The sequence below is a fragment of the Apteryx mantelli genome, chromosome 2 (assembly GCF_036417845.1).
Source record: "Apteryx mantelli isolate bAptMan1 chromosome 2, bAptMan1.hap1, whole genome shotgun sequence".
Taxonomy (NCBI): domain Eukaryota; kingdom Metazoa; phylum Chordata; class Aves; order Apterygiformes; family Apterygidae; genus Apteryx; species Apteryx mantelli.
In genome coordinates this window covers 172,870,516-172,892,101 of record NC_089979.1, presented here as the reverse complement: position 1 = coordinate 172,892,101, position 21,586 = coordinate 172,870,516, and the positions used below count along the sequence as shown (strand labels likewise).

The 21,586-nt window shown below is 74.5% G+C and overlaps 3 protein-coding genes across 3 annotated transcripts in view; 1 reads left to right on the top strand and 2 right to left on the bottom strand.

The window, feature by feature from the left end:
- Positions 1-5,738: 5,738 nt before the first annotated feature.
- Positions 5,739-9,644, bottom strand: ABCB8 (ATP binding cassette subfamily B member 8; the record flags this gene model as incomplete). Its single annotated transcript, XM_067292241.1, has 15 exons — positions 5,739-5,890; positions 5,979-6,229; positions 6,386-6,533; positions 6,634-6,767; positions 6,958-7,052; positions 7,143-7,279; positions 7,360-7,393; positions 7,491-7,596; positions 7,673-7,770; positions 7,853-7,938; positions 8,015-8,176; positions 8,257-8,362; positions 8,990-9,084; positions 9,182-9,337; positions 9,417-9,644. Coding segments are annotated over 15 exons (1,917 nt in total), but the record flags the coding sequence as incomplete, so codon positions are not given.
- Positions 9,645-14,021: 4,377 nt separating this feature from the next.
- ATG9B (autophagy related 9B) lies at positions 14,022-18,634 on the top strand. The gene is made up of 13 exons (XM_067292140.1): positions 14,022-14,119; positions 14,651-14,696; positions 14,844-14,906; positions 14,990-15,160; positions 15,247-15,388; positions 15,515-16,263; positions 16,373-16,526; positions 16,607-17,032; positions 17,104-17,315; positions 17,411-17,513; positions 18,015-18,114; positions 18,224-18,340; positions 18,553-18,634. The coding sequence occupies exons 1-12, from the start codon at positions 14,023-14,025 to the stop codon at positions 18,322-18,324; spliced, it is 2,364 nt and encodes a 787-aa protein (XP_067148241.1). The 5' UTR covers position 14,022; the 3' UTR covers positions 18,325-18,340; positions 18,553-18,634.
- A 1,212-nt stretch (positions 18,635-19,846) lies between these two features.
- Positions 19,847-21,586, bottom strand: part of NOS3 (nitric oxide synthase 3) — a 10,664-nt gene continuing 8,924 nt past the window's right edge. The window contains 3 exon segments of the mRNA XM_067292240.1: positions 19,847-20,097; positions 20,186-20,380; positions 21,019-21,167. Coding sequence (XP_067148341.1) covers positions 19,975-20,097; positions 20,186-20,380; positions 21,019-21,167 — 467 coding nt within the window. The 3' untranslated portion in view covers positions 19,847-19,974.

The window sequence follows — 21,586 nt, the reverse complement described above, 5'->3', positions numbered from 1 at the left end:
GGGGCCGCCCTCCGAGCCGGCCCATCGGCGCCCCGGCCCCGCCGCCGCCGCCCGCCGCCGCCGCCGCCCCGGGATGCGCCGCCGCTGCACGGGGCGGTGCGGCGCGCTGCGACCCGGCCCCGGCCCCGGCCCCGGCCCCGGCCCGGTCCCTGTCGCCGCCGCCGCCGCCGCCGCCGCGGTGCGCGGAGCGCGGAGCCGCCGCCGCCGCCGCCGCCGCCGCCCCCGGGCCGTGTCGCGCCGGCAGCGCCGCTCGCGCTCTGCGGCTCCGCGCACCGCGCCCGCCGCCGCCCCCCGCCCCCCGCCCCGCGCGCCGCCCCCGCCCCGCCCCGCCGCCGCCGCCCGGGGGGCCGCAGCGCCCCCGGCCCCCTGCTCCCCCCCGGCCCCGGCCCCCTGCACCCCCCGCTGCCCGCAGCACCCTGCTCCCCCCGCCCCGCTGCTCCCCCCGCCTCCGTGCACCCTCCTCCCCCCAGCCCCCTGCTTCCCCTGGTCCCAGCCTGCTGCCCCCACCCCGCTGCTCCCCCCGCCTCCGTGCACCCTCCTCCCCCCAGCCCCCTGCTTCCCCCGGTCCCAGCCTGCTGCCCCCCCCCCACCCCGGCTCCATGCACCCTGCTCCCCCCAGCCTGCTGCTCCCCCCAGTCCCAACTCCCTGCACCCCCCCCACTGCCCCCGGGCCCTGCTCCCCCTGGCCCGCTGCTCCCCTCTGCTCCCCTCAGTCCCAGCGCCCTGCACCCCCCACTGCCTCTGGCCCCCTGCTCCCCCCAAGCCCCTGCACCCTGCTTCCCCCAGCTCTGCACTCCCTGCTACCCCCAGTGCCCCCGGCCCCCTGCTCCCCCCAAGCCCCTGCACCCTGCTTCCCCCAGCTCTGCACTCCCTGCTACCCCCAGTGCCCCCGGCCCCCTGCTCCCCCCAGTCCCTGCACCCTGCTTCCCCCAGCTCTGCACTCCCTGCTACCCCCAGTGCCCCCGGCCCCCTGCTCCCCCCAGTCCCTGCACCCTGCTTCCCCCAGCTCTGCACTCCCTGCTACCCCCAGTGCCCCCGGCCCCCTGCTCCCCCCAAGCCCCTGCACCCTGCTTCCCCCAGCTCTGCACTCCCTGCTACCCCCAGTGCCCCCGGCCCCCTGCTCCCCCCAAGCCCCTGCACCCTGCTTCCCCCAGCTCTGCACTCCCTGCTACCCCCAGTGCCCCCGGCCCCCTGCTCCCCCCAGTCCCTGCACCCTGCTTCCCCCAGCTCTGCACTCCCTGCTACCCCCAGTGCCCCCGGCCCCCTGCTCCCCCCAGTCCCTGCACCCTGCTTCCCCCAGCTCTGCACTCCCTGCTACCCCCAGTGCCCCCGGCCCCCTGCTCCCCCCAGTCCCTGCACCCTGCTTCCCCCAGCTCTGCACTCCCTGCTACCCCCAGTGCCCCCGGCCCCCTGCTCCCCCCAGTCCCTGCACCCTGCTTCCCCCAGCTCTGCACTCCCTGCTACCCCCAGTGCCCCCAGCCCCCTGCTCCCCCCAGTCCCTGCACCCTGCTTCCCCCAGCTCTGCACTCCCTGCTACCCCCAGTGCCCCCGGCCCCCTGCTCCCCCCAGTCCCTGCACCCTGCTTCCCCCAGCTCTGCACTCCCTGCTACCCCCAGTGCCCCCGGCCCCCTGCTCCCCCCAGTCCCTGCACCCTGCTTCCCCCAGCTCTGCACTCCCTGCTACCCCCAGTGCCCCCGGCCCCCTGCTCCCCCCAGTCCCTGCACCCTGCTTCCCCCAGCTCTGCACTCCCTGCTACCCCCAGTGCCCCCGGCCCCCTGCTCCCCCCAGTCCCTGCACCCTGCTTCCCCCAGCTCTGCACTCCCTGCTACCCCCAGTGCCCCCGGCCCCCTGCTCCCCCCAAGCCCCTGCACCCTGCTTCCCCCAGCTCTGCACTCCCTGCTACCCCCAGTGCCCCCGGCCCCCTGCTCCCCCCAGTCCCTGCACCCTGCTTCCCCCAGCTCTGCACTCCCTGCTACCCCCAGTGCCCCCGGCCCCCTGCTCCCCCCAAGCCCTGCACCCTGCTTCCCCAGCTCTGCACTCCCTGCTACCCCCAGTGCCCCCGGCCCCCTGCTCCCCCCAGTCCCTGCACCCTGCTTCCCCCAGCTCTGCACTCCCTGCTACCCCCAGTGCCCCCGGCCCCCTGCTCCCCCCAAGCCCCTGCACCCTGCTTCCCCCAGCTCTGCACTCCCTGCTACCCCCAGTGCCCCCGGCCCCCTGCTCCCCCCAGTCCCTGCACCCTGCTTCCCCCAGCTCTGCACTCCCTGCTACCCCCAGTGCCCCCGGCCCCCTGCTCCCCCCAAGCCCTGCACCCTGCTTCCCCCAGCTCTGCACTCCCTGCTACCCCCAGTGCCCCCGGCCCCCTGCTCCCCCCAGTCCCTGCACCCTGCTTCCCCCAGCTCTGCACTCCCTGCTACCCCCAGTGCCCCCGGCCCCCTGCTCCCCCCAGTCCCTGCACCCTGCTTCCCCCAGCTCTGCACTCCCTGCTACCCCCAGTGCCCCCGGCCCCCTGCTCCCCCCAGTCCCTGCACCCTGCTTCCCCCAGCTCTGCACTCCCTGCTACCCCCAGTGCCCCCAGCCCCCTGCTCCCCCCAGTCCCTGCACCCTGCTTCCCCCAGCTCTGCACTCCCTGCTACCCCCAGTGCCCCCAGCCCCCTGCTCCCCCCAGTCCCTGCACCCTGCTTCCCCCAGCTCTGCACTCCCTGCTACCCCCAGTGCCCCCGGCCCCCTGCTCCCCCCAGTCCCTGCACCCTGCTTCCCCCAGCTCTGCACTCCCTGCTACCCCCAGTGCCCCCGGCCCCCTGCTCCCCCCAAGCCCTGCACCCTGCTTCCCCCAGCTCTGCACTCCCTGCTACCCCCAGTGCCCCCGGCCCCCTGCTCCCCCCAGTCCCTGCACCCTGCTTCCCCCAGCTCTGCACTCCCTGCTACCCCCAGTGCCCCCAGCCCCCTGCTCCCCCCAGTCCCTGCACCCTGCTTCCCCCAGCTCTGCACTCCCTGCTACCCCCAGTGCCCCCGGCCCCCTGCTCCCCCCAGTCCCTGCACCCTGCTTCCCCCAGCTCTGCACTCCCTGCTACCCCCAGTGCCCCCAGCCCCCTGCTCCCCCCAGTCCCTGCACCCTGCTTCCCCCAGCTCTGCACTCCCTGCTACCCCCAGTGCCCCCAGCCCCCTGCTCCCCCCAGTCCCTGCACCCTGCTTCCCCCAGCTCTGCACTCCCTGCTACCCCCAGTGCCCCCGGCCCCCTGCTCCCCCCAGTCCCTGCACCCTGCTTCCCCCAGCTCTGCACTCCCTGCTACCCCCAGTGCCCCCGGCCCCCTGCTCCCCCCAAGCCCCTGCACCCTGCTTCCCCCAGCTCTGCACTCCCTGCTACCCCCAGTGCCCCCGGCCCCCTGCTCCCCCCAGTCCCTGCACCCTGCTTCCCCCAGCTCTGCACTCCCTGCTACCCCCAGTGCCCCCGGCCCCCTGCTCCCCCCAAGCCCCTGCCCCCCAGCAGAGCGGTGCCCCCACCCCGGGCACCCGGGGCCGTCCCCGCCACGCAGACCCGGCGGCGCGGGGCTGCCTAGATCCTCCCTGCCCCACGCGGGGAGCCGGGCAGCACGGGGGTCCTGCCATCACTCGCCCCGCCGGGGCACCGGGCTCTGTGCTCGTCCCGCCGCTGCCTCAGCCCTGCGCCGGCACCAGGGAGCAGGGGCTGCGGCACATCCTAGACACCCGCTGCTCCTTCCTCCCTCCGCCTGCTGCGGACGCGGGAGGCGCAGCACCAGCCCGAGACCCGCGTGGGGTTGGGGCACGGCGCCCCCGGCCCGGGGCTCCTGCACGTGGGGCTCGTCGCCGCTCGCCCGTGCAGGCCCCCACCGCTGACCCGGGCGCCGTCGGCAGAGCACAGCCACGGCACAGCCGAGCGGGACGGGGACGGCCCCGCCGCGCACCTGCACCCGCAGCAGCCCCCAGGCCGGTTCGGCCCCCCAGCCGGCCCCGCGCCCCCACGAAGGCGGCTGCTACCCCGACCCAGGGCTGGGGCTCCTCCGCCGACGGGACCTCGCAGCGGCGCCTTCCCCGCGCGCAGCCTCTGCCCCGCGTCGGCCCGAGGCTGAGCGGGTCCAGGGGGGCAGGAGGAGACGCACGTGCCGAGGCCGCAGGCTTTGCTCGCCGCACGTCCCCAGAACGAGACAGATCTGCGGTAAAGCTCGTAAGCCCCGTTACAGAGCCCAGCGCCTGCGAGCTGGCTGCCAGCGGGGCAGGAACTGGGGAGAGGCAGAGCCCAGCACTGCCCAGGCACACGGCAGCGCAACGGGGAGCCGACCTGGACCGGGAATAACCTCCCCTGTGCAGACTGGCACAGGGCATCACGGCGGCGCTCGCTGATGGCCTGCTCGGGATGTCCCCTTCCCCTTTCACCCCCGGGCTTCCCCTCTCCTCCCTGCAGAAAGCCTTTGCTCCAGCTGCCTGGAGCGGGGCAGATCCTTAACCCTTGCCGGATCCCTCCCCACCCCACCCCGACAAGCTCTCCCACCCGGGCCGGGCACCCCGTGTGCTCAGGCAGCACTCGGCTCTGCGCAGGCCCCGGGGGACACGGTGCCCTCCCCGGCCCGGGGGAGCGGGGTGCAGAGCTCCCTCCTTCCCCGGGCTGGAGTGCTGGAGCTGGCTCCGGGCCCAAGATCCGCATGCAGGATGGGATGGGATGGGATGGGAGGGGCTGGACATGCTGCCTCGGGCCCTGCTGTGCAGGGATCACCGGGACCGCCCCGACTCCGGCCCGGCCCCGGCCCCGGCCCGCAGCGCCCGCGGCACCGCGGCGCTCGGGGGCTCCGGCCACGCGGAGGGGCCGGGACGCACCGCCTGCCCGGGGCCACGGCTGGCCCCGCCCCCTCCCCTTCTAGCTCCGCCCCCTGGATTCACCCCACCCCACTAGCCCCGCCCCCCAGAGCGCACACGGCCACTGGCCTCTCCCCCACGCTATAACTCCGCCCCCAGGCCCTGTAGCCCCGCCCCCAAGCACACTGCCCCCCCAGGCCCCGCCCCCAGGCCGCCCCGCGCGCCGCCGGGGACGGCGCGTTATGGCGGAGATCAGGGGCGCCCACCGGGGCGAGAAGGGCTGGCCGAGGCGACGGGACCGGCCCCGCAGCGCCCCGCGCCCGCGGCTCTGCCCGGGACCGGGCCCAGCCCTAAGCGGGTGCCCGCACCCCAGCCCAAGGGCGCCGGCGCGGGGGCTGCCGGGAGCGGAAGTGCGGCCGTCCCGGCGTGCAGCACTGCGGGGCCCTTCCCGGCTCCCGTCGCGGAGGGGCGGAGCCTCCCAGCGGGCAGCGCGGCAAGGCCCTTCTCGGCTCCCGTCGGGGCGGGACTGTTGCGGCGGTGCCAGTGGCCCTGCCGCGGACAGCGGGGCCGTTGCCATGGAGACGGGCGGTGGTGCACGTGGGGGCGTTGCCATGGAGCTGGACGCGGGAGGGGGGGCGTTGCCACGGAGACAGCTGCTCCCGGGTGTAGGTGCAGGGGTGGCTCCCCGGGGCGCAGGACGATGGTGACGGCGCCGCCGCCCGCAGCAGCACAGCCCCACGCAGCCTCCGCCCAAGGGGGTTTATTGAGCGAACACTGCCACGAGGGGCCCCGAGGCCCCGCTGCCGCCACACCGGGGCCGCGACTCCTCCCAGGGGGGCTGCAAGAGCCGCAGCCCCCCCCCTTGCGCGCCGCCTGCACCGGGGGGGACGGGACGCAGGCGCCCGGCCCGAGCCCCGGCTGCCGCTCCGGCTGCCGCTCCGGCAGCACTGCCCCTCACGGCACGCTCCGGCTGGGATCGGCGCCACGCTCGGCTCCGCGCTCAGGCCCGCTCCTTCGTCTGCCTGCGGATCAGCTCCGCGTAGAGGCCGCCGCGGCGCACCAGCTCCTCGTGGGTTCCCGCCTGCGGGCGCACGGAGACGGTCCAGAGGTGGCGGCGGCGGCAGCGGTGCCGAGCCCCCGTGCCACCACCGCCCCGGCGCCCCGCTCACCTCGGCCACGCGGCCCTGCGCCAGCACCACGATGAGGTCGGCGCCCCGCACGGTGCTGAGGCGGTGGGCGATGACCAGCACCGTGCGGCCCGACACCGCCCGGTCCAGCGCCTCCTGCACCACCTTCTCCGACTCGGCGTCCAGCGCGCTCGTGGCCTCGTCCAGGATCAGCACCGAGGGGTTCTTGACGAGGGCCCGGGCGATGGCGATGCGCTGCTTCTGGCCCCCCGAGAGCGCCACGCCGCGCTCGCCTGGGCGAGAGCACAGGGCTGCTGCCGTGCCACCCCGCCACGCCACGGGGACCCCGAGCAGCCCGGCCCCCAGGCAGGGGAGGGGTTTGCCCCCGGCCCAGCAGCTCAGCGCCGGCCCCGGCTGCGTCCAGCGCTCCAGCACGCTCCCGCGCTCACCCACGACGGTGCTGTAGCCCTCGGGGAAGCTGCGGATGAAGCCGTCGGCGTTGGCGAGCTGGGCGGCGGCATACACCTCGGCGTCGGACGCTCCGGGCTTCCCGAAGCGGATGTTCTCCATGATGGTTGTTCCGAAGAGCACCGGCTCCTGGGGGAGGCCAGGCCGCTGAGCGCCCGGCCCAGCCCGGGGCCTCCCTCCCCTCCGGGATGCCCCCTCACGGGGAAGGCCCTCGCACATCAGCCCCCACCTGGCTGATGAAGCCGATGACCTGCCCCCGCAGCCACGAGGGGTCCAGGGAGGAGATGTCGCAGCCGTCCAGGGTGATGGAGCCCCGCGCGGGCTCATAGAAGCGCTCCAGCAGCGCCGCCACCGTCGACTTCCCTGCGGGAGCGGGGAGCCGTCAGCCCCGCGGCCGCCAGCTCCCTGTCCCCAGCACCCGCTGGGCTCCCGGGGCAGCGCCGCAGAGCAGCGGGGACAGGATGCGCCCGGGCGCCGCTGAGGTGCCGGGGCTGCAGCGCAGGGAGCATCCCGCGCCCCGGGAGGGGGCCAGAGCCAGAGCCGGGGCCGGTACCTCCTCCGGACGGTCCCACGATGGCCACGGTCTTGCAGGGCGGCAGGGTGAGGCTGAAGTCGCGCAGGACCTGGTAGCCGGGGCGGGTGGGGTAGCTGCGGGCAGAGCGGCGGGGGCTGAGGGGCGGCAGGCAGCGCCCCGGGCGGGCGGGCGGCAGGCGGGTGGCGCGGGCGGCCCCGGCTCACCTGAAGGAGACGTTGCGGAAGCAGATGCGTCCGAGCAGCGAGTGTCCGGGGATGCGGGCGCCCCCCCGCAGCGGCACGCTGGGCTCCAGCGCCAGGAACTCGAAGACGCGGGCGCCGGCGCTGAGGCCGCGCACCACCTGCGGGAGCGGCAGCGGGAGCGCAGGCTGCCAGCGCCTCCCGGACGCCGGGGCCCGGCCGCAGCCCCAGTCCCACCAACCTGTCCGAAGAGGATGGAGATGTTCGCCATGGACCTGCGAGGGGAGAAGCCGGGCTCAGGGGCGCGTTTCGGGGATGGGGCCGCCCGCCCCGAGGCCGGCGGGGAGCGGGGCGCCGCGGCCCTGCCCTCACCTCTGCACCGTCTGCGACGCCACCAGGAAGGACATGAGGTCTCCCGGCGAGAGCCCGTCCCCGGCCATCAGCGAGCCGCCCACGAAGATGGTCCCCAGCACGATGCCTGCAGGGCGCAGAGGGGACGTGGGACCCGGCCCCCCCAAAAGGCGCCTGCCCCACGGCGCCCACCCCCCGCTCACCGTTGAGCGCCACGTTGGAGAGCCCCTGGAAGGCGGCGATGCCCAGGCCCAGGCGCTCGTTGAGCCGGCTCGAGCGGTCCACCTCGGCGCAGTAGGCGCTGCGGGCAGGCGGCGGTGCTGACGGCACCCGGCGTGGCCCCGTGTCACCGTGGCCGCCGGCGCCTCCCGCCCGGTCCTTACCCCGCCTGCCTGTCCTCCATGGCGAAGGCACGCACCGTCCGGATGTTTCCCAGCGCCTCGTCGGCCACCGCCGTGGCCTTGGCCACCTGCGCCGAGAGGGGGGCTAGCGCCGGGCACGCCGGGCCGGCACCGTCGCGGGCCGGTGTCCCAACGGCACGTTACCTGCTCCTGCGCCTGGCGGGAGAGGCGGCGGAGGAAGGAGCCGATGAGGGCCCCGGCGCCCACCAGCGTGGGCATGGCCACGAGCAGGAGGCCCGTCAGCTTGGGCGAGAGCAGGTAGAGCGAGACGAAGCAGCCCACGGTCTGGGTGACGCTGCGCAGCCCCTGGGGAGGAGAAGCCGCGGGCAGCGCCGGGCGCCGCGGGGGCGACGGGCGCCGCGGGGCCGCCCGGCCGTGGTTCTCACCTGCGAGATGACGAGCTTGAAGGAGGACTTGAACTCCTGCACGTCGGCCGTCAGCCGGTTCACCAGCTGCCCCGTCCTGTTGGCGTCGAAGAAGGCCACGTCCTGCCTGCGGGGAGGCGCCGGATGCGAGCTGCGGTGCTGCCCCGCCGCCCTGGTCCCCATCCCGTCCCCGTTCCATCCCCGCAGTCCCAGCCCCATCCCTGCCACCCCAGTCCCCGTCCCCATCCTGTCCCACCCACCCTGGTCCTGTCCCTGTCCTCACCACCCAGGTCCCCATCTCCGCCCCGTCCCCATTGCTCTGGTCCCTGTCCCTGCTGCCGAGGTTCCCATCCCATCCTGTCTCTGCTGCTCCAGTCCCCATCCTGGTCCCCATCCCGTCCCCACCGCCCTGGTCCCTGTCCCCGCTGCCCTGGTCCCCATCCCGTCTCATCCCTGCCACCCTGATCTTCATCCACGCTGTTCCCGTCCCCGTCCCTGCCACCCCCGTCCCATCCCTGCCGCCCTGGTCTTCATCCTGTCCCCACTGCCCCATTCCCCATCCCAGTCCCATCCCTGTCCCTCTGGTCCCCATCCCTGCTGCCCCATTCACTGTCCTGGTCCCATCCCTGTCCCTCTGGTCCCCATCCCTGCCATCCCAGTCCCTATCCCAGTCCTGTCCCTGCCACCCTGGTCCCCATGCCATCCCCATCCCTCTGGTCCCCGGTGCATCCCGGCAGCTCCCGGGGCGCGTTACCGGAGCAGGGAAGCGAAGAGCGCCTTCCGCATGCTGCCCGCCACCCGCTCGCCGGCCCGCGACAGCAGCGCGATGTACCCGAAGGTGAGCAGCCCCTGCGGAGGAGGAGGACGGGGGCTCGCCGCGGGGCCGGGCGGCGGGGGGGGGGCTGCGGTTGGGGAGGGGGGGGCGGGCGGGCGGCCCCGGGCTCACCTGGAGGGCGTAGAGCGAGAGCAGGCGCAGCGCCGGCCGCCGCGCCTCCCGCAAGTAGCCGGCCAGGCGGCCGCGGGCGCAGCGGGCCACCACGTCCACCAGCTGCCCCAGCAGCGCCGGGATGCGGACGTTGAGCAGGGCGGCGCCCAGGGCGAGCTGCGGCGACGCGGGGCCGTCAGCGCCGCCGCCCCGGTGCCCCCCGTGCCCCCCGCCGCCCCCCGCCGCCGCCGCTCACCGCCACGGCCGCCGAGAGGGCCAGGAGCTGCGGGCGCAGGAAGCTCCAGAACTCGGCCCAGGCGAAGGTGGGCTCCGGCGGCGGCGGCGACGCGGGGACGGGGACGGCGACGGGGACGGGGACGGCGGTGGCCGCCTGGCAGCGCGTGGCGGCGGTGCCCAGCAGGCCGCAGCCCAGGCCCAGGCAGGCGGCGGCGGCCGGGCCGGCGAGCAGCAGGTTGAGCCGGCAGCGTGGGGTCGGCGGCCCTGGGCCCCCGGGGGGGCGAGGGGGGCCGGGGAGCCGCGGGCAGCCCCCGGCGCTGGGTGAGGGGGTGAGCGGGGGGGGCCCGGCCCTCCTCCACCCCCCCCCCGTGTCCCCCCGCCAGCCCAGGCCTCGGGACCCCCCTGCTGCGCCCCGTGGACCTTCCTGCCCCCCCGGGAAGGCAGGGGTCCGGCTCCCTCTGCTCCGCCCCACGGAGCCCCTCGGGATACCGGGGTTCAGGGCCCCCCCTGCCTCCCCCGTGCCAGCCCCAGACCCTGCTGCCCCCAGGGGCCCGGCCCCAACCCCCCCACCGCCAACCCCCCCCCCCCCCCGCAAGGGACCCAGGAGTCCCGGCTCCCCCTGCTCCCCCCCCCAGGGGTCCCAGAAGCCCCGGCTCCCCCCCCACAAGGGGCCCAGGAGTCCCGGCTCCCCCTGCTCCCCCCCCCAGGGGTCCCAGAAGTCCCGGCTCCCCCCCCACAAGGGACCCAGGAGTCCCGGCTCCCCCTGCTCGCCCCCCCAGGGGTCCCAGAAGTCCCGGCTCCCCCCCCACAAGGGGCCCAGGAGTCCCGGCTCCCCCTGCTCCCCCCCCCAGGGGTCCCAGAAGTCCCGGCTCCCCCCCCACAAGGGGCCCAGGAGTCCCGGCTCCCCCCGCTCCCCCCCCCAGGGGTCCCAGGAGTCCCGGCTCCCCCCGCTCCCCCCTCCCAGGGAACCCAGGAGTCCCGGCCCCCCCTCCCGGTGCCGGTGCCGGTGCCGGTGCCGGTGCCGGTACCTGCGCGCGGGGGCCGCGCTCCCCCGCAGCGCGGCGCGCACCGATCGCGCCCCGGCCCGCGCGCCCATCGCCCGCAGCAGCATGGCGGCACCGGGCAGCGCCGGCGGCGGGCACCGGGGCGGGCCGGGAAGGGGCGGGCAGGGGCGGGCCCGGCTGCGGCTGCGGCTGCGGCTGCGGCGGGCGGAGCCCCAGCACCGCGGCCCGGGGCCTGCGCCGGGCCCCGCCGGGCCCCCCCCAACCCCCAGCCCCTCCCCGGGAGCCCCGGCCCCTTCCCGCACCTCTCCCCGGCCCCGCACCGGGACCCCCACCGGGCACCCCGACCCCTTCCAGAGCCCCGCACCCTGCACCGGCACCCCTCGCTCCTCCTCCCCGACCCCCGCACCGCGACCCCCCTTCCTCCTCCGGGCCCCGGTGCCGCTGCTGGTGCCGGTGCGGGCGCGGCCATGCCCGGTGGCGGCGGCGGCGGCGGGGCCCGGGGCGGGCGCGGGGCCGCGTGAGCGCCCGGCACCGGCACCGGCACCGGCCCCGCCGCCCGCAGCCAGGTGAGCGCGGCGCGGGGGCACCGGGAGCACCGGGACATGGGGGCGGGGGGGGCACCGGGGGGCACCGCGGCCCGGCGCCGTCTCCGCCTCCGCCTGGCGGCCCCGGTTTCCCGGGACGGACCCGGCGCTGGCGCGGGGACTCGTCACGGCCGCTCCGGGCCAGCGCCGGTACCGGTACCGGGAGCCACGCGCGCCCCCGCGGGGAAGTGAGTCCACGCGTGTCCCCACGGGGTGAACGTGTCCTCGCGTGTGTCCCCACTGTGGGGCCACCAGGGTGCATGTGTCCCCGTGGGACCTCCAGGTGCTCCTGTCCCTATGGGATTGCGTGTGTCCCCCTGTGTGTCCCCATGGGACCTCCAGGTGCTCCTGTCCCTATGGGATTGCATGTGTCCCCCTGTGTGTCCCCGTGGGACCTCCAGGTGCTCATGTCCCTATGGGATGGCGTGTGTCCCCCTGTGTGTCCCCGTGGGACCTCCAGGTGCTCCTGTCCCTATGGGATGGCGTGTGTCCCCCTGTGTGTCCCCATAGGACCTCCAGGTGCTCCTGTCCCTATGGGATGGCGTGTGTCCCCCTGAGTGTCCCCATGGGACCTCCAGGTGCTCCTGTCCCTATGGGATTGCGTGTGTCCCCCTGTGTGTCCCCATGGGACCTCCAGGTGCTCCTGTCCCTATGGGATTGCGTGTGTCCCCCTGTGTGTCCCCATGGGACCTCCAGGTGCTCCTGTCCCTTTGGGATTGCGTGTGTCCCCCTGTGTGTCCCCATGGGACCTCCAGGTGCTCCTGTCCCTTTGGGATTGCGTGTGTCCCCCTGTGTGTCCCCATAGGGCCTCCAGGTGCTCCTGTCCCCATGGGATTGCGTGTGTCCCCCTGTGTGTCCCCGTGGGACCTCCAGGTGCTCCTGTCCCTATGGGATTGCGTGTGTCCCCCTGTGTGTCCCCGTGGGACCTCCAGGTGCTCCTGTCCCCATGGGATTGCGTGTGTCCCCCTGTGTGTCCCCATGGGACCTCCAGGTGCTCCTGTCCCTATGGGATTGCATGTGTCCCCCTGTGTGTCCCCGTGGGACCTCCAGGTGCTCATGTCCCTATGGGATGGCGTGTGTCCCCCTGTGTGTCCCCATGGGACCTCCAGGTGCTCCTGTCCCTATGGGATTGCGTGTGTCCCCCTGTGTGTCCCCATGGGACCTCCAGGTGCTCCTGTCCCTATGGGATTGCGTGTGTCCCCCTGTGTGTCCCCGTGGGACCTCCAGGTGCTCCTGTCCCTATGGGATTGCGTGTGTCCCCCTGTGTGTCCCCGTGGGACCTCCAGGTGCTCCTGTCCCCATGGGATTGCGTGTGTCCCCCTGTGTGTCCCCATGGGACCTCCAGGTGCTCCTGTCCTCACGGGGCTGCATGTGTCCCCGTAGGACCTCCAGGTGCTTGTGTTCCCATGGGGCTGTGTGTGTCCCCACGGGGCTATCAAGGTGCTCGTGTCCCCACGGGGCTCTGTGTGTCCCCACGGGACCCCCAGGTGCGCGTGTGCCCCACAGCCGTCAGGCTGTGGCCCGTGAGGGCGCGTGTGACCACGTGGGGCCGTCGAGGTACGTGTGTCCGTGCCGGGGCGTGTGTCCCATGGGGCGTGGGGGTGCCTGCGTCCCTGCAGGGTGTCTGTGTCACCACATGGCTATTGCGGTACGTGTCACCACAGGGTTGCGGGGCGCGTGTGTCACCGCGAGGAAATTGCAGGGCACGTGTCCCCGTGGGGATGTTTGTGCCACCGTGGGGTCATTAGGGCGCACGTGTCCCCTTTGGGGTGTGTGTGTGTCACCACGGGGTCATTGGGGTGCACGCGTCCTTGCAGGGGTCCCTGTGTCCCCACGAGGGTCCATGTGTCCCCATGGGGGTCCGTGTGTCCCCACGAGGGTCTGTGTGTCCCCACGAGAGTATGCGCATCCCCACAGGGCCATCGAGGTGCGCGTGCCCCCGTGGTGTCACAGGGGCACCTGCGCCCTTGCTGGATTCCCGTGTCACCATGGGGACATGGGGGCGCGTGTGTGTCCCCGTGGGGGTGTGCGTGTCCGCATGGGGACACTGAGACACATGTGTCCCCATGGGGGTGTGCGCGTGCCCCATGGGGGTGTGCGTGTCCCCACGGGGACATTGAGACACGTGTGTCCCCATGGGGGTGTGTGTGTGCCCCGTGGGGGTGTGTGTGTCCCCATGGGGACATTGAGACACATGTGTCCCCATGGGGGTGTGCGCGTGCCCCATGGGGGCATGCATGGGGACATGGGGGCACACCTGTCCCCGTGGGTTGCGTGTGCCCCGTGGGGACGTGGGGGCGCGTGGGGGGGGGAGCACAGAGAGCACACGTGCCCCGTAGGGACATCAGGGCGCGCATGTCCCCGTGTGCGCGTGTCCCCACGGGGCACGCGTGCCCTGCGGGGCTGTGGGGGCCCAGGGGGTGCGTGTGTCCCATGGGGACATGGGGGCGCGCGTGTCCCCGCGGGTCCGGGCGGGGGGGGGGGGGTCGCGGGCGGCCGTGGGCACCGCCGGCTGTTTACGCTCCCGGCGCTATTTATATCCCCGCCGCCCCGCGGGTATTTTTATCGGCCCCGGGGAGGGGGGGGGGCAGCCGGGCCGGGCCGGGCCGGGCCGGGCCGCGGGGAGCCGGCGCTGAATCACGGCTGCTCAATCACGGCTGCTCGCCCGGGGCCCCGGCGCGGCCCGGCCCGTTCCGCTCCGCTCGGCTCCGCTCCCCGCCCGCGCGTGAGTCAGGCACGGGCAGCGCCGCGGCCGGTCGCGCCGCAGCGGAGCGGAGCGGAGCGGAGCGGCGGTGAGGGGGGGCCCGGGAGTCCGGGGCGGGGGTTGGGGAGCCCGGGGGGGGGGTCCCGGCGGCGGGGCCCCATCGCGGCGGAGCGGAGCCCCGGCCGCCCCGTGCACCGAGCGGGCGGCTCCTGCCGCGCCGCGCCGCCCCGGCGGCTCCGGTCCCGCGGGGTGTCCGGGCTGCGGCGCCGGTACCGGTCGCGGTGCCGGTGCCAAGGCGTTTCGGGGCGCAGGCGGCGGCGGCGGAGCGGAGCGATGGCAGCGCAGGGCGAGTACCAGCGGCTGGAGGACGACGAGGACTCGCCGCCCGGCGAGGAGGAGCTCCTGGTGCACGTCACCGAGGGGCTGCAAGGTAGCGGGGGGCGCGCGGGGACGCCCAGCAGCGCCACGGGGTCGCGGCTGCCCCACGGCGTGTGGGGCGCGGGCCGGGGGGGGGAACACCCTTCCCTACAGCGTGCCGGCTGGGGGCCCGGCCTGCCCCGTAGCTCTCGGATCGGGACACGGCCTGGAAGGGGAATTGGGGGGGCCCGGTCTGCCCCATAGCTCTCTGGTTGGGCACAGCCGGGGGGCTCGGGGCCTGGCCTGCCCCATAGCTCTCCAGCTGGCCACAGCTGGGGGTTGTGGGGCCTGGGCTGCCCCATAGCTCTCCAGCTGGGACATGGCCTGGGAGAGGGATTGGGGGCCCTGGCCTGCCCCAGAGCTCTCCGGTCGGGACACAGCCTTGGAGCAGGGTTGAAGGAGCTAGTTTGCCCCATAGCTCTGCGGTTGGTCGCAGCTGTGGGGCTCGGGGCCCGGCCTGCCCCATAGCCCTCTGGTGGGGGCGCAGCTGGGGGCTGGCGCCGGCCCCGGCTCAACCCGGGCTGTTTTTCTCTCTCCTCGCCAGACTCCTGGCACCACATCAAGAACCTGGATAATTTCTTCACCAAGATATCCTTGCAGGGCCGCACGCCCGCCCCCGCAGCAGGGCGCCGTGGGGCGCCGTGGGGCCCCGCGCGGCGTCGGGGCGAGCCGGGCTGGGGGGCGCGGGGGGGGCCGGGCCGGCGCCGCGGGCACGTTCCTTAACGCGCCCCGAACATCTACCACTTCCACCAGAAGAACGGCTTCGCCTGCATGATGCTCTCCGACCTCTTCGAGCTGGTGTAAGCGCCCGGGGCCGGGGCTGGGGTGGGGGAGCGCGGGGGGGGGGGGCCGGGGCCGCGCTGAGCCCCGCGCCGGCCCCCAGGCAGTTCCTGTTCGTCGTCACCTTCACCACCTTCCTGCTGTGCTGCGTGGAGTACGACGTGCTCTTCGCCAACCGGCCCCTCAACCACAGCCACGCTGGGGGGCTGGCGCCCGACCGGAGCAAGGTGACGCTGCCCGACGCCGTCCTGCCCGCGCCCCAGTGCGCCCAGAGGTGAGGAGCGGCCGGGAGCGGGGCCGTGCCGGCGGCTCCGGGTCGCCGGCTGCCGGATCCCGCCCGACGGCACCTGCCCTCCGCAGGATCCGGGCCAGCGGCTGGATCATCTTCCTGCTGGTGATGGCCGCCGTGTTTTGGCTGTACCGCCTCGTCAAGGTGCTCTGCAGCCTGCTGAGCTACTGGGAGATCCGCACCTTCTACATCAAGGCGCTGAACATCCCCTCGGTGAGCGAGGCCGGCATCGGGGCAGCCGTGGGGCAGGGCCGCTCGCCCCATGGCGCCGGGGCGGTGGCGGGCGCCGCGCTGCGCCGTGCCGGCGTGCCCGTGGCGAGCTGCTTGTCGTCGGTGCAGGACGGGCTGTGCAACTACAGCTGGCAGGAGGTGCAGGCGCGGCTGATCTCGCTGCAGCGCGAGCAGCAGATGTGCGTGCACAAGAAGGAGCTGACGGAGCTGGACATCTACCACCGCATCCTGCGCTTCAAGAACTACACGGTGGCCATGGTCAACAAGTCGCTGCTGCCCGTCCGCTTCCACGTGCCGCTGCTGGGCCACGTCGTCTTCCTCACGCAGGGCCTCAAGTACAACCTGGAGCTGCTCTTCTTCTGGGGCCCCGGCTCCCTCTTCCAGAACAAGTGGAACCTGCAGCCGCAGTACAAGCGGGCCGGCTCGCGGCTGGAGCTGGCGCAGCGCCTGGCGCGCACCATGGTGCTGCTGGGGCTGGCCAACCTGCTGCTCTGCCCCTTCGTGCTGGTGTGGCAGGTGCTCTACGCCTTCTTCAGCTACACCGAGATCATCAAGCGGGAGCCGGGCAGCCTGGGCGCGCGGCGCTGGTCGCTCTACGGCCGCCACTACCTGCGGCACTTCAACGAGCTCAACCACGAGCTGCAGGCGCGCCTGAGCCGCGGCTACAAGCCGGCCACCAAGTACATGAACTCCTTCACCAGCCCGCTGCTCACCGTGCTGGCCAAGAACGTGGGCTTCTTCGCCGGCTCCATCCTGGCCGTGCTCATCGTCCTCACCGTCTACGACGAGGACGTGCTGACCGTGCAGCACATCCTCACCGCCATCACCCTGCTGGGGCTGGTGGTCACGGTGGCCAGGTGGGCAGGACGCGGGCCGGGCGGCGCGGTGCGGCGCGGCGCGGGTAGGGGGGGAAGCGCGCGGCGCCGGCACGGCCCCCGGCGCGACGCGCGTCCCCACGGCCCGCAGGTCCTTCATCCCGGACGAGCACATGGTGTGGTGCCCCGAGCAGCTGCTGCAGTGCGTCCTCGCCCACATCCACTACATGCCCGACCACTGGCAGGGCAACGCCAGCAAGTCGGAGACGCGCGCCGAGATGGCCCAGCTCTTCCAGTACAAGGCGGTGAGCGCGGCGGCGGCGCGCGCAGGGGGGTCCACGCTGCGCCCGGCGCCGCTGACGCCCGCCCGCCCGCCCGCCCGCAGGTCTTCATCCTGGAGGAGCTGCTGAGCCCCATCCTCACCCCCCTCATCCTCATCTTCGCCCTGCCCACCCGCGCCCTGGACATCGTCGACTTCTTCCGCAACTTCACGGTGGAGGTGGTGGGGGTGGGCGACATCTGCTCCTTCGCCCAGCTGGACGTCCGCAACCACGGCAATCCGCAGTGGCTCCCGGCGGGCCACACGGAGGCCTCGGTGTACCGGCAGGCCGAGAACGGGAAGACGGAGCTGTCGCTGATGCACTTCGCCATCACCAACCCGCGCTGGCAGCCGCCGCCGCAGAGCGAGCTCTTCCTCAGCCACCTCAAGGAGAAGGTGCAGCAGGACGCGGCCGCTGCGCCGCCCGCCCAGCGCATCCTGGCCGAGGGGCCGCTGGGCGCCTCGCTGCTCTCCGACGAGTCGGCCGCGGCGGTGAGCGGGGCGGGGGGCGAGCGGGATGGGGGCAGGGGGGACCGGGCGCCTCTGACCGCCGTCTCCCGCAGCCCGACGGCCTGCTGGCCAGCGTGCTGGCCCGGCCCCTGCTCTCCGCCGGCGGCCTGGCGTCCCGGGAGCGGCGCTTCGTCCAGCCCTGCAGCGCGGCCGGCGCCGCCGCCAGCGTCCTGGCGTCCCTGTGCTCCCCGCCGCCCGGGCGCCCGCGGCCCCCCGCCGCCGACAGCCCCGGCGGCCGCAGCGACCGCCTGCTCCCGGAGGACAGGTCCTGCCTCGGCGCCGCGGGGAGGGCCGGGGGGGCCGTGGGGCCGAGCGCCCCCCACCCTCCCGGCGCCGTGCTCACGCCGCCTCTGCCCGCAGCCTCTTCCTGAGCGAGTCGCGCCTGCTCAGCCTCAGCCGCTCCGTGCTGCTGGCCGAGGTGGCCTCGGCCGAGATGAGCCTGCACGCCATCTACATGCACGAGGCAAGCCTGCGCCGCCGTGCACTGGTCCCCGCCAGCGTCCCCGTCCCCATTCCCATCCCATCCCCGTGTCATCAGCGCCGCGGTGGACTGGTCCCCGCTGGCATCCCCGTCCCCTTCCCTGTCCCCGTCCCCATCCCCATCCCATCCCCGTGTCATCGGCGCCACGGTGGACTGGTCCCCACCGGCATCCCCGTTCCCTTCCCCGTCCCCATCCCGTCCCATCCCATCCCCGTGTCATCGGCGCTGTGGTGGACTGGTCCCCACCAGCATCCCCATCCCCATCCCCTTCCCTGTCACCGTCCCCATCCCATCCCCATCCCTGTCCCCATCCCTGGGCCGTCGGGTGCTCCATCCCGCTCACCCCTGGCCACCCACTCTGCTCGGGGCCGGGTGCCCCACGGCCATGTCCCCTCCCGTCCCCTCCCCGGCCATGGGTCGCGTGGGGGGGCCGTGAGCAGGGGGGAGGGGGGTTGTCTGACCACCTCTGCCCCCCTCCTTCAGCTCCACCAGCAGCAGCAGCAGCAGCAGCAGGGCCCCGGCCCCCACGCCGTGGGGGTGTGGATGCCCGCGGGGGCCCCCAAGCCGCCCGCCGTGACCGCCGGTGAGTGCTGCCGCGGGGCTGGGGGCGGCCTGGCACCGGGGGGCTGAGCCGGGGGGCCGCCGCCGTCCCGGCACCGATCTGACCCCGCTCCCCCCCCCCCCCCCCCCAGGCTCGGCGGCCAGGGCCTCGCAGGCTCAGCACCGGGAGATGCCGCTGGGCGGCTGGGCCGAGGAGGACGAGGACGAGGACGAGGAGGAGCAGACGGGCTAGCTGGCCTGGGCGCCGGGTGAGCGCGGCGGCCCCCTCCCCTCCCGTCCCGCGGCGGCGCTGGGAGGGGACGCTGCCATCCCGCCACGTTTGGGGACGGCGGGGCTGGGCACGTGCCCTGCACGCACCGGTGGTGGGGACCGTGCCGCGGTGCCCATGCCATGCCGTGCCGTGGCGCATGTGCTGCACCGCGCCGTGGGGCCCCGCTGACCTCTTCCCTCCCCTCCGCAGGGTCCCCGGCGTGCCGAGAGCGTGGCGCCTCCGCGGCGGGGCACCGGCAGAGCCGCTGCAGGGAGGTGGTGGCAGCGGCAGCAGCCCCACGGGTGCCGGGGGCGGCGGGACAGCGCGCCGCGTCCCGAGGGGGCCCAGGACCCGGGCGCAGGGGGGCTCGGCCGCCCCCGGCACCCGCGGAGGTCCCCCCGCTTCGGCGCCGCCTCGCTCCCGTGCTGCCCCCGCCGGGCGCGGGGCCGGGGGCCACCAGGTGCTATATTTATACGGGGGGCACGGCGCATCCGGGCCCAGCCCCGCACCGGGGGGGCTGGAGCCGTCGCCCGCCCCGCTGCCGTGGCCCAGGTGGGGGCCCTGCCCCGCACCGCGGCGTAATAAAGGTTTACAGACTGGTGTCCCGGCGGAGCTGCGGTGGGCGCCGGCGCGGGGTGGGGGCCGGGGCAGGAACGGCCCCGGCACTGCAGCCCGGCCGTGGGCAGCTCGCACGCACCCAGCCCTGCTCTGGGCGCCGTGCGAGGTCCAGCCGCTCCGCAACGGTGGCTGCTGTGACCCCGGTTTCCCAGGGCTCCTGCACGGTGAAACGTGCCGGGGCGGCACGGTGGCAATGCTGTGGCGGAGCAGGGGGTGACGCCAGAGCAGCACGGGGGCGATGCCGGGGTGGCAGCCGTGAGGACGGGATGGGGCATTGGGCAACAGCGATGCTGCAGCGGCACAGGGGGCGATGCCAGGGATGATGCCACGGCGGTGCCGGGGCAATGCCGAGAGTGGCACCGAGGTGGTTCGGGTGGCACCGGGGCGATGCTGTGGGCGGAACCATGGTGGTTTGGGTGACACCGGGGCAATGTGGGGTGATGCCGTGGGTGGCGCCGTGGTGGTTTAGGTGACACTGGGGTGGTTTGGGTGACACCAGGGCAATGTGGGGTGATGCCGTGGGTGGCGCCGTGGTGGTTTAGGTGACACTGGGGTGGTTTGGGTGACACCAGGGCAATGTGGGGTGATGCCGTGGGCAGCGCCGTGGTGGTTTAGGTGACACTGGGGTGATGCTGTGGGCGGCACCGTGGCGGTTCGGGCGGCACCAGGGCAGCGTGGGGTGATGCCAATGCCAGGGTCGATGCCGCCAGCGCAGCCCTGCGGCTGCCACCGCGCAGGTTGGGGCTGCCGAGGCCGCACCACATCCCTCCCCCCCCCCACGGTGCTCCCCGGCGTGTCCAGCCACACGAGCCCCGCAGCACCGGGACCGGAGCGTACCCGGCCCCACGGCCCGTGCTCCACGGCAGCAAGAGAGGAGGCCGGGGGGTATCAAAACTAAACCTTTACTGGGGGGCGGCGGGAGCTGCCTGCAGCGGGGCCGGGGGAGCAGCAGCAGCGGGGCGAAGGGGCCCCCTCCCGCCCCAGGGCGCCGGGGCCGGGGTGGCCCCCCCGGCCTCAGGGCGCCGGGCCCGGCTGCCGGCGCTCCTGCATGGAGAAGGACTGGCTGCGGATGCGGAAGGCCACCTCCTGCGTGCGGAAGGTGAGGCCGAAGATGTCCTCGTGGTACCGGTTCTTGTCCTGGGCAGGGAGGCGTCAGGCGCCAGCGGGACGGGACGGGGCACGTGTGGCCCCCCCCGCCCGGCCCCCGGCCCCGCTGCCCCCTTACCCGCAGCTCGCTGATGAAGTCGCCCGCCTCGCCCAGCGTCATGCCGGCCTGCTGCACCAGGATGTGCTGCACGGTCTGCAGCACGCCCGTGGCCATGGTGACGTCCCCGCACACGTACATGTGTCCCGCGCACTGGCACAGCACCCGGTGCACCTCCGCCGCCAGCTGCGTCCGCAGCACGTCCTGCACATAGGTCTGGGGGGGGAGGGAGGGAGGGTGGCTCGGCGTCACGGGGGGGCGGGTGGCTGTGCCGGGGCCACCCCGCCACACGGGCCCCATCCCCATCACCGTCCTCACCCCAGCTCGGTCCCCATCCCCAACCCTGTCCCCATCTCCACCCCGTCCCTTTGCCCGTCCTTGTCTGTGGTCCCATCCCTATCTCAGTCCCCATCTTGTCCCCATCCTGTTCCTGTCCTCTCCTTGTCTCTTTCCTCATATCAGTCTCTGTCCTTGTCTGTGTCCCCATCTATTCCCATCCCATCCTTGTCCTCATCCCTGTCTTTGTGTGCCCAACTCTATCCTGTCCTCATCCCTTCTCTGTCCCCATCCCCATCTCCATCCCTATGCTGCTTCTGGTCCTTGTCCCCATACCTGTCCCCATCGCTATCCCCCTCCTTGTCCCGCCACGGCCCCCATCCATCCTGTCCTCATCCCTGTCCTCATCCCTATCCCCATTCCTGTCCCACCACAGTCCCCATCCCATCCTGTCCTTGTCCCTATCCTCATTCCTGTCTCGCCACAGTCCCCATCCCACCCCGGTCCCCACCCCTGTCCCCATCCCATCCCACCCCCGCACCCGTCCCCACCCCGTCCCGCGGCGGCGGCGGTCGCACCTTGGGGGTGTCCGGCTCGCGGGAGAAGGCGGTGAGCACCTGGCTGAGGGCGCCGCGCTCCTGCGCCTCCTCCATCTCCCGCCGGTAGATGTGGTCCAGCGCGGACGAGCGGCAGCCGAACACCAGCACCATGCTGCCCAGGGGGCCGCCTGCGGGCAGCGAGCACCCGCCGCCTCGCCCCGGTCCCTGCAGCCCGTGGCCCCCCGTGGCCCTGTGCCCCACGTCCCCCTGTGCCCCATGTCCTCCTGTGTCCCACATCCACGTTCCCACATCCCCCCGCATCCCTGCGTCCTGTGTCCCTGTGTCCCCATGTCCCCCTGCGCCCCATATCTGTGTCCCTTGTGGCCCCTGTGGCCCTACATCCCATGTCCCCACGTCCCCACATCCCCACGTCCCATGTCCCTGTGTCCCCAGTGTCCCCTCGTGTCCCCACATCCCTCGGTGTCCTCACATCCCTGTGCCCCCCATGTCTCTGTGCCCATGTCCTATGTCCCCGTGTCCCCATGCCCCATGTCCCTGTGTCCCTGCATCCCCCATCCCCGTGTCCCCACATCCCCGTGTCCCCCCA